General features: G+C 39.4%; 2 protein-coding genes across 3 annotated transcripts; one reads left to right on the top strand and one right to left on the bottom strand.

The window, feature by feature from the left end:
- Window positions 1-784: 784 nt before the first annotated feature.
- On the bottom strand, window positions 785-13,461 carry vstm4b (V-set and transmembrane domain containing 4b). Its single transcript, XM_077739267.1, has 11 exons — window positions 13,342-13,461; window positions 10,867-10,952; window positions 10,154-10,229; window positions 9,577-9,660; window positions 8,361-8,768; window positions 3,801-3,854; window positions 3,580-3,687; window positions 3,470-3,503; window positions 2,561-2,685; window positions 2,059-2,123; window positions 785-1,471 (listed from the first exon to the last, which is right to left on the bottom strand). Exons 4-11 carry the CDS (start codon window positions 9,614-9,616, stop codon window positions 1,346-1,348), a joined length of 960 nt encoding a protein of 319 aa, XP_077595393.1. The 5' UTR covers window positions 9,617-9,660; window positions 10,154-10,229; window positions 10,867-10,952; window positions 13,342-13,461; the 3' UTR covers window positions 785-1,345.
- On the top strand, window positions 4,224-7,279 carry LOC144211806 (uncharacterized). 2 transcript variants are annotated; one of them, XM_077739269.1, is made up of 4 exons: window positions 4,224-4,443; window positions 4,511-4,539; window positions 4,712-4,756; window positions 4,821-7,279. In XM_077739269.1, the coding sequence occupies exons 3-4, from the start codon at window positions 4,717-4,719 to the stop codon at window positions 5,708-5,710; spliced, it is 930 nt and encodes a 309-aa protein (XP_077595395.1). In that variant the 5' UTR covers window positions 4,224-4,443; window positions 4,511-4,539; window positions 4,712-4,716; the 3' UTR covers window positions 5,711-7,279. The 2 variants fall into 2 exon arrangements, with proteins under 2 accessions (XP_077595395.1, XP_077595394.1); XM_077739268.1 differs by lacking the exon at window positions 4,511-4,539 and having other exon boundaries at window positions 4,225-4,443.
- Window positions 13,462-15,862: the final 2,401 nt, after the last annotated feature.

Raw genomic sequence — 15,862 nt, 5'->3', positions numbered from 1 at the left:
TAACTATGTACAATTTCCCCTATGGCAAGTCTGTCTTTTTTTATGTATTTCCTGGCCACAGCCAGTTGGAGTGCAGCAAAAAAGGCAGCAGCACTTTACCCAGTTGAAGTCAGTCATTTGAGATTTGCCACACATGGGACTCATTTTCCTGTCAAGGGGGGTTGCTATTAAATTATAGCGTAATAAGAAGAAGGTGCAGCTAAAAGTGTCGACTTTTAAATGCCGAATCCTAAAGTTTGCATTTTGTCTTGATTTTTAGATGAAAAATTTAAAGCAGTGTTTTTGGAAGGCGAATCAGATTGACTGTTATTTTTCAGAATAAAAGTAGCCTTAGGTTAAATAAAGCAAATATGGCTTTATTGACCTTTCACATCATATTTTACAAAACAAACATCAAATAATAAGATGAGATTCCATAAAATTGGAGGTAATAAATCAAAACAAGAAGTATCATTCAAAACCTCTTATTGCACTTCCTCAAATGCTCGATTCCCAACGGCTACTTTGTCGCTTTGTTTTTCGACTTTTAAATTGAAAACACTAACAGAATATTAAAAAATTAGGAGTTAAGACCGAAAAAAGAAGAAAGAAAACGAAGCTGACACTATTAAAATTGCGAGTGGGTGAAGGGCAGTAAGAAGGAGAACTTAAAAGAAGTTAAAAAAACAGGAGGCCCCGATCCACACATGTGCTCCTTGTTAGCTGATCTCCTTTAAGGGCATTGCGGTTTTGGAAGAAACTTACCATTTCACAGTTTAAAGACATTTTAAAAAAAATCAAAATAAATTCATAAAAAACAACAACTTGCAACTGGACTACAGCGTTTATCCATTCAAACTATTGTCGAAACAATTTAGCATACAGCTGAATGCTATCTGGCTAGGGTTAGCATACGCCTGAATGCAACTTGGGTCAAGTTAACATGAACCTGAACACAACACTGTGTTGGGTGTGTGTTGTCTTTGGCTGTGTCTGTATTCTTACTCTCTTGCTACTGTGACAATGAAATTTTCTGAATACGGTATGAATAAAGTTATCTAATCTAATCTAACCTAAGATTTTTGGACTATCGGCTAGCAAAACTGACAATTTGTTTACTTATAAAATAATAATACACAAAAAAAAAATCACCTAAAAAAAATCCGCAGTGGAGCGCTAAAGTTAAAAGCGCAATATTCGAGGGATTACTGTACTTACATGTTCTTACCTTGGAGGCTCACGAGTGATGTCCAAGTTAGTGTCACCATTTTCCATGCGAATGAAAGCACTCAGCTATAAATTACATCCATAAAATACTATTCACAAAAGGTAAAAGTGAGAGAAAAGTACAGTATTTTTTGCTTTTTCATAGCGGATGTTCCCCAAAGAGTATTTGAGCATAGACGGTGCCATTCTGTGACGCTTTGGCTTCCGGGATCGGCTTCACCAGATCCAACTCTGCGTAGGTCAGATTCTCCTCCACTATCTTCGGCTAAGGATTTTAAGCAATACGTTTTTTTAAAGATTTTGTACCAATAATCATCACAATAGCTAATTTCGTTAGTTGACCATCAAAAAATCGGAAGAAATAGGAAAATTTGAGATGGTTAAACAATTTGCCATTGAAACAAAATGCAGTAAAAATAAAAATAAAGTTCAGGGAGGATTTTTATTTTTAAATAGGACGCAATTTTGGTGCAAAATGTGGCTCACGGGCCATATTTTAAAATATCAAAAAGTTTAAAACATTAAAAGTGAAACTAAAATTTTTGGTGGGATAAAAATAAGGACTCTTGATAACGCAATTTTGGTGCCAAATGTGGCTCACGGGCCATACTTAAAAATATCTAAAGTTTAAAACATTAAAACTGAAATGGCATTTTTTTGGTGGTTAAATCGACAATAAATTTGATGGTCTCAAATCCACAAAAAAATGGTGAGTTGGTATTTTTAATACTTTTTACACTACACAAGTGACAGCCAATCAAAAAAAGATTATGGGATGTCTTTTAACATCAATAAAGATACTTGAAATAAACCCAAAAAAGAACAATGTTTGGAAATATGATTTGTACTCACCAAAACGACTTTCCTTGGTTGCGGTATTAAAAGTTTGGTCTTTCTTGTTTTGTCTCCAATGGGAACTGCAGGCATAAAATAAATGTTAATGTTTTTATTCTCCAGTCAAAACAGCGACAACGGAAAACAATAAGAAAATAACAATTTTGTGGCGCAGCGAGAAAACCACGCTTTGCATTCTTGGGTGAGCAAAACAGAAGGCCTCAACCGTTAACAATTGCCCAATCACATGCCATCTTTGACATTTTGCTCATTTTCTTCCAATGTCATGTAGCTGCTAATTACCGAGTACAACCAAAACATGTTTTTTTACGGATTGGGAAGGTTAGCGTCAGTCATCAATGTTGTTCAGTACTCAAACTTATACTCCAAAATGTTTTATATTTACGTGCCAAACCGGAATGAATCACATTTGTTGTTCAGAGCTACTGTTACTTCAATTCAATCCCATTATACTTGTGAAATACATTGAATTCAATTGGTGTTTAAGGGAATTTTGGACCTTTTGCTGGTATCTCTGGTGGTATTTCTTCTTGGTAATCTCTGCTCCTTTTCTTCCGGTATCTCCTCTCTTTTTTAGGTAAAGCGGGAGAAATGTTGATAACACTGGTCACAGCATCTCCAGAGCTGCAGTGAACCAAAAAAACAACAACCCAAAAACAGACTTCAGATCATTTCAGGGTTTGTATTTACTACCAAATACCATCTGTGTGTGAAGTATTTTGATTGATGGTGACAACTCAAGTAATGGGTGTCATTTTTCAAGAAAAGAATATCTAAGTACTGTTTAATATCCATGTACTGTTTAATAACCAAGTACTGTTTAATATCCAAGTACTGTTTAATATCCAAGTACTGTTTAATATCCAAGTACTGTTTAATATCCAAGTACTGTTTAATATCCAAGTACTGTTTAATATCCAAGTACTGTCTAATATCCAAGTAATGTTTAATACCCAAGTACTGTTTAATATCCAAGTACTGTTTAATATCCAAGTACTGTTTAATATCCAAGTACCATTTAATATCCAAGTACTGTTTAATATCCAAGTACTGTTTAATATCCAAGTACAGTTTAATATCCAAGTACTGTTTAATATCCAAGTACTGTTTAATATCCAATTACCATTTAATATCCAAGTACTGTTTAATATCCAAGTACCATTTAATATCCAAGTACTGTTTAATATCCAAGTACTGTTTAATATCCAAGTACAGTTTAATATCCAAGTACTGTTTAATATCCAAGTACTGTTTAATATCCAATTACCATTTAATATCCAAGTACTGTTTAATATCCAAGTACAGTTGAAACCAGCTCTCAAAATAATATTCATGAAAGTTTAATATCTAAATATCTACTGGTTTCAACAGTACTTAGATATTAAACTCTCAATCGATATAGTCTTACCTATTCCGAGAGCTTCTGACTAAGTGGTAATTATCTGGAAATAAACAAAAAGGACATAAAGCCATCATTAATTGGCATTTAAAACGTCATTAAAAAAAATGTTAGCTTACCTTTTAAGCGCCGTTCCTTATGTATACATTGGCAGGTTACGGTCAAGGTGAACATGCACATGCAAAGCAGGCCCACGCAGCAAATCAGTACAGCACAAAGGTAAACATCTGCAAAATAAAACAGAAGTCAAAACCACCAATGTTACTATGTTTAATTTGAGGAAGTGTTTCCTTTCGGTTGGGCTATTTTCTGCCACCACCAAGTTAAGCAACCAACGTACCTTGAAACAAGCTCCACGGGTTGTCTTTGGCCCGGATGGCCGGAAACACATGTACTACAACGGGTGGAAGAGACAGAAAAGAAACATTTAAAGTCTGTAGTCATCACTGTGGCTTCCTTGCAGACTAAATTTACAGTTTAAACAAAACTCGATTTAGCATCAACCACTCCTTGTGGCTGAAAATAAGACTCACTGTATTTATTTTACTAGCCTTGACCGTTAATAAACAGAAAGACATTAAAGAAAAAACGCAATTTATACATGACTGTTTCAATTGAAAGTTGGTCATTGTATATTTTTCTAGGAATGCTTGACATCCATTTGACAATTGAGATAATTTACACGCAGTACTTTTAAAGTGACATCACTTTTTCAATGTGTATTTCATCACAGTGAGATGATCTCATGAAACATTACAAACAAATAGTAAATGATGCCATAGAGTTAGATTAAAGCTGATGCTATCGGTTTAAACTACTCGGAATACTACAAGGAACGATAATTGTGTCCAAATATTTTTAAACAAAAAAAAACACTATGATACTTAAAGTTCTATTGCAGATGGCAAAGGAGGAATGCCGATTTGACCACTACTTGATTTGTAGACAGGTTTTGGATGGACGACCACTTCCTTGAACCCAAGGTAAGCTAACGCTAATGAATATTTACTCCTGACTGCCCAAAAAAAATAATTTCATATCATTTCATAGGATTAATGACAATTAATGACGGCAGACTGGTAAGTTGTATTGCACAGATATCGATATGAGCATTTAAATTCTAAAGAAAAACAACGGTTTGCTAGCTAAGTACTTTTCGAAATCTAGTTTCCGATATTTGGGCCTCTAAAATTGCAGTGTTTTATGGAAAAGATTGGTTCTGATATAATAACTGTTTTTGTTCATTTTTAGACAAAATGGAAGTACAAGGAGACGGACAACACAATGGTCCAATTCGTGAGTATTTAACCGCTTGCTCATACATCAACCCGAAAGTTAACCAATTTCCACGACGCCACAGGCCGCCATTTCCGCCGAAGATTGGGCCGAGGAGGTCCGAATTTTGGAACTCTCAGAGTCAACGTTTGCCTCTCCAACCAGGAGATCACCATTTCCTTTCAAGTGGTACCAAGACCTGCCGGGGGGGACGCCGACAATAACAACAACAACGCCGCCAACACTGACGATAGCGACGGAAATAGCGAGGAGATGGAGCAGAACCCCAGTAGCGAAGACAACAACGCCAATGACGGCAACTCTGACGAAAGCGACGGGAATAGCCAAGTCATGGAACAGAATCCGAGTAGCGAAGACAACAACGCCGATATCGAAAACAACGTTAGCGAGGACGAGAATGAAGACGAGGATCCCGAAGACCTGGTTGACAATGACGCCAATACCGACGGACACGAAGGGAATAGCGAAGAAATCGAAGACAATGACGGCAATACCGATGGAAGCGAGGGAAATAGCGAAGAAATGGAACCTCATCCCGATAGCGAAGACGTCAACGTCAATAGCGAAAACAATGACGAAGATGGGAATGAAGAACAACACCATAACGAAGACATCGACCCCAACGTAGACAACGATGACAGCAACGAAGGACATATCGATGCCAACAGCGAACCAGACGATAGTGACGATGAGGACTACGAGGTGGCGGCGGACGACAACAGCGACGGCAACGATCTCAACGAAGACAGCGAGGCGTCGGCGGAAGAAAGCCTTAGCGACGTAGCTCGGCTTTTGTACGCTCCCGACAGTCCAGAGTTCAATATTTTGATGGGCATCATGCCATTCCCGCACGGCAATATCGCCCAGAATATTTTTGTGGAATTTCACGGAACCAACGCCAACGCCCTCCTCAGTGATTACACCAACAGTGACAGTGACGTTTCTGTGGAGTAAAGATAATAAGGAAGGTCATCTGAGAAAATACTTGGAGGCTAAAATTCGAATGACAAAGTGGACGGTAAAACTAAGAATGAATTCAAACCTGGATCAAATACATTGAAGAAACTGAGACCCGATCCTAAACTCCCAAAATGCAGATTCTTGCATTTTTATCTTTGACATTAAGGCTAATTGTAACCCGTGACCGGACGTTTGGTCGCCTGGACGTTTGACAACATGACAGAGTTTACTGTTGAAACTAGTTCTCAAAATTATATACATGAAAGTTGAATATCTAAATATCTACTATTGAAGCCAGCTCTCCAAATTGTATTAACCCAGGCGACCAAATGCCCGGGCGACCAAACATCCGGGGGACCAAACGTCCAGGCGACCAAACGTCCGAGTACCATTGTGACCTGATGACACAAAAACATACTTATCTTTTTACAGGATGTCATTTCTGAGAAAAATGAGTGGACGCTATGCCCTTGTAGGCTTTTTCTAGACTTTTTAAGTTTTACAAATATGAGAGATTATAGACTAATGGCAATTGTGTGACAAATGCCTTGAATTTGAATGTGTCTTCTATTTCAATGCTCTACATTAGACGAGATTGAAACCAGCGAACACAGAAGTGTTTGTCGCATGGCTATTTTTTGGACAACATGGACAAAGTAATTCAGATCGTATTCAATGATGTGTTTGTGTATTCATCATTCACTGATTCCAACACAGTTTTTTGTATTTCAAAATGACTGCTATGAAAAGAAGTCTATTATCCACCTCAAAATGTGTCCAATTCTGTCATTTTTGTAGAGAAAAATCTCTTGCTAAATTGTCCTGACACAGTTGGAAACACGACAAAATGTCCCTTTGTGTTAACAGGTTTTTGGGTGAGTGACTAAAGGAGGAAACACCTGGTCACCTGATGTCATTACATCGGGCCTCGGGGATTCCGTAAGTTCCCCCTAACAAAGGCAAAAACACTAATGTGGACTTTTAAGGTCTGTTTTTATTAAAAATAAGCGACCATGAGCTGCTAATTATGTATTAATTACAGAGTTTGTTCAAACTACACTTAGATTAGACAATTTTAGAAGAAACTGTACAGTATACTAGTCTGAATCCTTTTGTTTAGTTTTGGTTGCAATTATTTTCGCTCAAAAATGCTGTCTATTAAATGGAAAATGACGAGAAAGGCAGAAAATAATATTAAAAGGGAGATTCCATTTCAAACGTTCTATTGTTCCATTTCTGCAAAGTCTGTCTGTACTTTCACTGTTCTACATTTGGGGAGGAAAATTTGACGTGGCCAAGGTCAACAGCGTTCAGGTCGGGCGTTGTGGTCCGACCTAGACTTGGCCTCGAACTTGGTCGCAAGTGTTAATGGAAAAGTGTGCAATTGTGTTAAAACTGTTGCCCGTGGACCAATCGGGGCTGGCCGAAATACTGGTCACTTTTAACACTGACTTGAATACTCCTTCAGGCCAAAATATTACATTATGTTGGAAGACAAAAGTCGGAAAACTGGAATTTTTGCCTTGTATAAATAATCGGAAATAAAAAAATACTCCATTGCGATTGTTGTTGTGATTTTTGGACAATTAAGAATTTTTGTATGTGGACTTTACACTAAAATAACTGGTGTAACATCGAGTGTTTTTTGCTGAGAAAGCTAACGTGTAGCTAACAAGGAAAATACTAGGTAACATTTTGCAAAATACGATTAAATACATCAACGATATGGCCCTCATAACAACGCAAAATACACCTTCAAATCCTCGTATTAAGATTTCTATTGCAGTAAAACAACTTGAGCTCAAACACACGTCACGTCATAACAGAATGTCGGAATGATTATTCGAATGAAAGCGAAAAGATTTGCGTACCACATGTGGCATGCGTTCCTCAGTGAGTCAGTCAAAGCCACAAAAAACCTCAAACCGTCTCTGCTCGTACTTCAAGTGTCAAAAAACCCGCAAGTGACTGCCACCGCTGACTTTTATCCCTCCGAATCTAAAGCAGTTTTGCTCACAAGAAATACCAAGAAGTGCCTGCTAAAATCCTAAAACTTGCAGATGAAGTTTTTGTCAGATTTCTCAATGTCAATGTCATCTTTACCAATCTTTACCAATCAAGACAGGCTAAACAGTATCCAGAACCGTCAATTGAAAAACCTCAAACAGATCCATCCCATCTGGGAGCTCTTTAGCAAACATCTGCAACGCCGTAAAACATCTCAGTGGATCAACCTGTGTCCAAAAAAACAGCGGTTTAACTTCTATATTTGACAACGCTTCTGTCACAGTGACTAAAATAAATCTCCACCCGATGTAACGAGTGCATGAGCTCACCCTGCGAAAAAAACAAAAAGACAAGCTACTGAATGCTCATTCCTAAAAACATTCCTAGTTTTTTTCATGTGGAATAGAGAACAAGGTCAACATTTGTACTCCCTATTAAAACCATAAGTATGGAAGTGAAAATTGTGAATCAGGGGGCGACTTATATGCGAGAAATCGTAGTATTCAACGATTTTAAGGGTACGGATTATTCGCAGAGGCGGTCAATATGCGAGAAAACACAGTATTTTTTTTTTTAAATCGACCTTACTGATTTGATAGTTAACCCTAAATATGTGGAATAGATAGAGGAAACTCACCTCTGAGTTCTGTCGTAGCCGTGGAGTTGGACGAGGCCTTCCATCGATCCTGATGCTTTTTAAACTCTTGAACCCGACATATGTACAAGCCCAGATCCTTCTGGGATACGTTGACGATCAACAGGTCGAAGATCTTGCCTTGCTTGACCACCGTCAGCTTCATCTTGGGCCAAACAAAGCTCTTGGTGTAGTTACCGTAGAAGCGAGCCTTTCGCATGTTGACACGGGCGATCAGTAGTTCGTCATCCGGGCTCTCCGAGCCGGCCGGCAGGAAAGTCCATTTGACCACGGGCAGCGCCGAATTACGGCGCCGCTGGGACACCACGCATGAGAGGGTGACGTTTTGGCTCTCCTGGACCACCGTGAAGGGGGAAGGGGTGATGGTGACGTTGATGGCGGAACAAAGATCTGTCAAAATCAAGCAGGAGATGGTAACAAAAAAATAAAAGTAAAATGTGATGCTTTAGACATGCCACAAGATTGCAACCAATACTTTTGAAGCTACTTAATTCACTTCAAACTTTGGCACTGAGACAACAACATCAAATACAAACCGTAATGCTATTTTTCCACAGACTAATAGAGTATAAATTACAACAGTAGGCAAATTCCCAAATATGTATGGTGCTTCAATTAACACAAACTTTAAACTAGGAAGAGAAACTGAATACTCATTTAACACGGACTTTAAACTAGGAAGAGGAACTGATGAACCCAATTAACACGGACTTTAAACCAGAAAGATGAACTGATGAACCCAGATCACTATTTGAATTTTGAAAACAAAACTTGACAGAATAATAGAGGATAAATTCCTCAGTAAGCAAATTCCTAAATATGTATAATACTTCAATTAACATGGACTTTAAACCAGTAAGATGAACTGATTGACCCAAATATCTATTTGAATTCTAAAAACAAAACCCACCTCAACATTGTCAAGTCTCAAATTAAAGTAGAAAAACCAAACTGCCACTACTTTCATTCCCAATTTACCCACAAAATAATGTAGGTTACAATAAAATGTCCCTTTTGGTTAAACTGTCAAACCTTCCAACACAACGGAAACCACAGGTATTTGCTCTCATTTTTGCTTTACCAGTGTTGCATCCTTTAAGCAAAATGCCAAAAACATCTCTTCAAATGTCTGTCTTATAATACCCAATGATTACTTCTTATTAAATAGCAAACATTTAGCATGTAGCATCATTCCTACCTTGAAGAAGTAGGACAGCAAAGACCACAGATGAGAGCATTTTCCACCACTGGAGCCTCCATAAACTCTGGGGTTTGAATGATTCTGAGGAAAATAAAAGCAAAGTTTCCTCCTCCTCCTTTTCCTCCTTATCCTCCCTTTCCTCCCCCCCTTTGCTTGGACAGAAAAAGTGTAATATGAAACAGCGCAATTTGAACTCAGCCCTCCCCCAAGTTTGTTTGGAATACGTTCAAGGGAACATTTGTCATTTTAATGTACGCACGCCATTGGAAGGTGAGCACGCGCACATTCTTTGGGTGGGAAATGCGGGTTTCTACGTGGGATGGTTAGAAAATGGGAGTTCCAGCTGGGGAGGCGACTTGCGGGGGTGCCGTCAGGGCTTTTATTTTGGTGGATTACAGTAGTCTGGATTTGCGTGTGGCCCTGGGTGATGTTCGGAAAGATGGGGTCTTCTTAAAATTCTAAATGTGTAATGCTGTCCCCTTGTGGTAGAAGTTTTTTTTCTTCTTTCTAATTTGTGAAATGCTGCCAAATAAACAGGAATGTAGAGACAAATGATAACTAAAAATTTGCTCACCTTTTCTCTTGAATGTATTGTCGAGTTTTCCAATAATTGACGATTCAAGTTGTGAAAAATGATATGTACTTGATTCCTGAAAGACAAAAACAAAAATAATTAACACCCAAAAGACAATAATGAAGGAACAACCAATTTGTAAACCCCCCAAAAATACTTGATTGGATTTTGCAGTTAACAGTCATATTTTCAACCAGTTTGTTTCCTCTTTAAGGAATAAAATTTGCATATTCCAGATTTGAAAGTCGGCTGTCTTATTTTAGACGACGTGTGGCTGATGTTATTGTTAAAAGGTGTTCAAGTGCCAGACGGCATTTTCTTACTTTGTCTGACCTCACACCTTCTTATCATATCCACTTGTCAATTCTTCACCAACCACAATAAAGTACTATGAAAAAAAAACAGAGTACCGCATTTTCCCATATAATAAAGCAAGTGTGTGTCAAGTTGACGTTTTGTGTGTCCACCACCTTTCCTATCTTCCACTTTACCCGCATGTCCAAGTTTCCGACATCTTTACAGTCCGACACACGCGGGTGTCACTCACTCATGTCGGCATAAACAAAAGACCTCCCCCCGCATTCTTGCTCGTGTACCAGCACACTTCATCTTTCGTTGGCTTGTAGCATAGCGATGTCGTGTCAATGTGTGTCCAAACCCATAATAATCCTCAGGCGGATCCGATTAATTGCAGTACTAAGTAGTATAGTTACCGTTTGTTGATCTTGGGGACTTCTGGCTACTGCATTCTTTACTCAAAAAGTGACGGTAGATCTTTTTTACAGCGTGGAGTCATGTCCTGTGGACAAGCAAAATAGTTATTGAAATACCGTTAGGTAGTATGACTGGATTATGGGTGACAGAATACAAGTACATGCTAGTAGTACTACTATTAGTAGTAATAAATTACTTCAGTGTTGAGTCCTAGTAGCAAAATTGGCTTCCACATTATGATGAAATTAAAAACAAATTTTAAATTCATAAAAATGTGAAAATCCATGTTGAAACTAGTACTTGCTAGTAGTACTCAACAATGAAGTTAAAAATATAAATATTATGATGAATAGTAGGAAAAAAAATGCAAAATCGGGAAATCGCGATAACTGAAATCGCAATAATCGAGGGATTACTGTAGAAGTACTATTAATTTAAAAGTTGACTAACAGTACCAAGTAAACAATCACGATAACTAACAAATATATAATACATACTGATACACTTTGTGCTAAAATTTTGACATACTTACACTTTTAATAATCCGAAATACCCTATGAGAAAATCTGTACTCAAACCTATACGTAAGAACCCTTTCCAATTTATTCAAAAGTTGCCTAACAATACCACGGCAGCCCACGTGCCAACTAATGGACCAAACCCCGTTGCTTGCTTTCAAAAATAACCAATGACCGTGTCCATTTCATCTCTCTCAGTCAGGGTCTCTCTTAGGGCCCGGTGCTACTCGACACCCCTCGGTTATTTGGACAGGAACGAGCCAGACGCGTCCAAGAGCTCCTGCTCCCTTTGGCCACGCTGACCCTGGCTTCTATTTTGGTAGATTCTCAGCTCGCTATCGGGAGCCGCATTTGAACGTTAAAACAGAAGGCCCGACTGGGCTCTGTGGGTTGAGATTTCGCTCCTTGACTCAACTGGATTTTAAGCATTAAGGATTTGTACTTCGACTTTCCAGATGGAAGCTTTGGATGCAACATGAGAAAAAAAATACATCAGCCAGGTGAGGGTGTTTTGAAAAGCCGGGTTTTTGACTTTAACCTTACGATACAGTAACATTCTGTAAATAAAGTTAAGTGTACAGTCTGGTAAAGCTATGAAAATGACGACTAAGTGTACTACTTCAAGTACATACATGTATACGGGGCAATTAAAAAGACTAGTTGATTCCTTGGGTATAAATACTCAAAGACATGCTGGGAAAGTACCGGGGTTGAATAGGGTCTCAGGTTATAGTGGCACTTTTTGGCTGAAAAAAGGTTCGCAAAGCCAACATTTTTTTGAGTTGGGGATTAATTATGAAGTTAATAGAAGTTTATCTGTGGAAACTTTGTTTTATTGTTAGTGTTTTTCAAGTACTGACCTAAAATGGGAAAAACAAAAGTCAAATTAGTTTTCCATTTTAAGGGACATAAAGATACCTAAAAAATGTTGCTATTACACTTGAGTTTTGGATGAAATTGATCCAGATTCACTGATCAAAATAAAATTTTGTGTGTAGAGTTTATTTGAAAGGAAAGTAGGAAACAGTTAACTATGTTTTTGTTTGAAAATTCATTCCATCAAGACCAAATTTTGAAGCAATTTGTAAATGGCTTAAATTAGGAAAAGCTAATCGCAATATAATTACAATTCACCCAAGTTTACCGTCATGACTGAATACTCAAAATATTTTCATTACTTAAACAACAACGATGAATATCACGTAAATCGTTACGCGGCGTCCAGTCGAAAAGTGAAATGAGTGACCGCTCTGGTGGGTCAGGACACAGAAATAGCTTGATGAGCTATTCTAAGAGCTCACCCAGATAGCTAAAGTAAGATACAGTAGAGCAGCTGCCTTGGAAGGGAACCTTAAATACAATGCTTTACTTCCTGTGCTACGTTGCTTCTTTCTGGAAGGACCATGTTTTCGGACTAAAAAAACAAAATACAACCACTTTTATACATTCCAAAACACAATGACTACTAACAGTATGCTTGATTCACAATACAGGGGATTAAATAAAATTATACGGTGCATATTTGTCATCTAAAATATGTCAGAGTAACCAAATTATCCCATTGTCATTTTCTAAGACTGTTGTAGAATTGATTATATGATCTCTTGCATTGAAATGGATTATTTTCTGACACTAACATCATATTAAATCATTATTGCTATTGACATATGAATAGGATTAATTAAAACTAGCCTATTTTCCATGGCAATTCGTGTATGACTGTTGATTAGGCTTTTTTTGCACTATTAAAGCTCCTCTTCTTTTGTTTTTGTTTTTCTCAGGAGGATTACAAGCTACCTGACAACTGCCTTAGCATGATGGGAACTACCCGAGCTTAGGAGGATGGCGCAACATAGGAAAAAAGGCCTAGACGTAATGGGCTGTGCAGAGAAGCGTCACTTAGCCCAAAGGGCGAGCAACATGCTCCACCATCGCTTCCCCAACGGCTTCACTGACCTCCTCATGGACGAGACGGACCGTGAAGTCAGCACCCTCACGGATCGGGCCTTCCGGAGTCTGTGCGTGGGCGACGAAGCCGTTTACAATGACGACTTCCAGTATGGATACTCTCCGTTCAATTGTCACAAACCGTTGGCGGCGGACCCGTTTCAAAAAGTCCATCAAAGGGAGTCTAGAAGGCAAAAGAAAAATGAAAAGGAGAAAAACATTGCCAACATGTCGTCGTTTCTTAAAGCGCTACGCACCACCGGCGAGAACTGCGAAGGGATGCTAATCCGAAACGGCGACTTGGCCGACTCCAACGGGGAATCCTGGGATAAATCCGCGCTCCGGAGCATCCGAAAAGAACTGTCAGAATTCTCTCCAGATTACAACAGCAACCTCACAGGTGGACGAGGTCCAAAACTCCCTTCGCATCGGTCTGGGTTCGATTCCTCAAGCGGGGCTGGCAAAGGTCCACCGTCTTCTGGCAAGTCCTCCAAGATGAAACACGGCAAATCGGCCGTCAAACTAAAGAAGCTCAACGTTAAAAACTTTTTCCTCCACAGTGAATTCAGTCCTTTCCAGACTTGGGCGGGTATAAACCAGTTCTGCTTCCGGCACGAAAACCCGTCTATTCTTTCCTCAGATCTTGTACCCAAATGGTGCGAACTACCATTCTACAAAGAGTTAACAGAGTCTTGTATAAAAGCCTCTCTCCATCCAGAAGAGCTAGCAAAAGATGCTAACCCCCCACCGCCACCTCTACCTGTCCCCCTTCCTCCACCAGTTGCCCCTAAACCTGTCATTCCCACTTCGCCACCCAAAGTCCTGCCAAAACCATCCATTACACAGCCTCCAAAACAGTGCTGTGTGGAAGGAACCAATGCCGGTGCTGCCCCCTGGAGGCAGGCGAATATAAACGCCAAAAATGCACTTCCACTTAAGCATGAGCCTCAGGACAAGAGCTCGAAAGTAGACAAAAATGTCCCAGCGGTCACCAAGTCCCTCGACGTTAAAGCTATCGAGGAAGTCAGTCCTTTATCCTCCACTCCATTCAGCATCTGCCAGCTGATGACTCCAGTCATTCCCTCCAGACAACCGACAGAAACATCGGAAATCCTCTCAGCTGTCTTTTCGCCTTCCGCGTTTGATCATCATAGACCTCACTCGGAGGCAAAACTGACCCCTGAACCGTACCCCAAAAGGGATGGCTACAAGTCGCTAGCGTCTAGCGTCCTCTTCAACCTTAAAGACAACAGGAAAAGGGTCAAAAGTCGTTACAGTCCACCTAAATTCAAAACCTTGGAGACAACAGGGCGTGACATACCATCTCGATTGTCAGAGACCGTTAAAGAACAAAATAACTCAGAGGTTGACACATCTGGTTTAAACACACCTGCTACTTTAAACCAAAAAATCCCCAGTCCAGCTGTAGAAACCGCTGACCCAATCACTACTGGTATTACCGAACATTCAGCTACCAGATCACAATCTGATGATTATCTGCTATCCAATCTGCTACAAAACAAAAAAGAAACAGTCAGTTACGGGAATCTACGTGACGACAAAGCTAATAATATCGCGCCCTCCAAAAGGAACAAAAAACAGATGGCTAAAACACAAAATTATCCTTCACTTAGCTTGTACAAGAAAGCTAGCCGCCCTGTATCCATACATGAACTTTCACCAGACTTCAATCGTGGTCATTCACCTGGATTTGGAGCCCCGGAACATGATCAAGAAGTCCATCCATCAAGAGAACCAGTCCGGCAAGAGCTACAAAATACTTCAAACAAGGTAAAAATGCCTGTGAAATCCTTGACAGCAAATCGTGAACCAGGAAATGATAGTAATGGCCAAGCTACCGCCACATTTGATGTCATCAGGGCTGCTAAGGATGCGATTAATGCAACAAAAACTCAAGTGTTATGTACAAATCAGCCCAACAGTCAACCGGTGTCCGACATAGAAGAACTAAAGAACGGTAACTCTACATTTGAGAATCACAAAGACAAAATACCATCGGAAAATGATCTCCACAGGCAAGACTCCAAAAACATGGCCGTCGTAAGGAAAGAGCCGCCACCTGTTCCGAAGAAGAACTTCACCAAACCCGATTTGGAACTTGCCCTGGAAAAAACAAAAACACAAGTCCCCGATTTGTTGGAAATCGTACCAGAGAGCGAAAACAAGTTAAAGCACGAAATCTCCGACAAGCTTAACAATTATATCAAATGCCAAAGGTATTCTGGAACCGACCAGGAACTTGAAGATGACGCAAGTGATGAGCAAGTGTACTTGAGAAGCTCAAAGGATGCTGGGAAAAAGAGTGAACACATCATTCATGACTTACATGCCTTAAAAGAGCTGGAGAGGGCCCGCCTTTTCAAAATGTCCGTTCCTGATATTGACAAGGAGGCTAAAGCCAAGAACGATTTGATTTCCAGGGAGTTGAGGAACATAAAGAGGGGTATGATGTCCATGAGAGGGAACACTTTAGCCAAAAGGGAAATATTTGCTAAAAAAGAGAAGCAGC

Source organism: Stigmatopora nigra, chromosome 18 (assembly GCF_051989575.1).
Source record: "Stigmatopora nigra isolate UIUO_SnigA chromosome 18, RoL_Snig_1.1, whole genome shotgun sequence".
In the NCBI taxonomy this organism is placed as follows: domain Eukaryota; kingdom Metazoa; phylum Chordata; class Actinopteri; order Syngnathiformes; family Syngnathidae; genus Stigmatopora; species Stigmatopora nigra.
The sequence above is the reverse complement of the archived record's forward strand: the minus strand, read 5'-3'. Positions and strand labels throughout refer to the sequence as shown.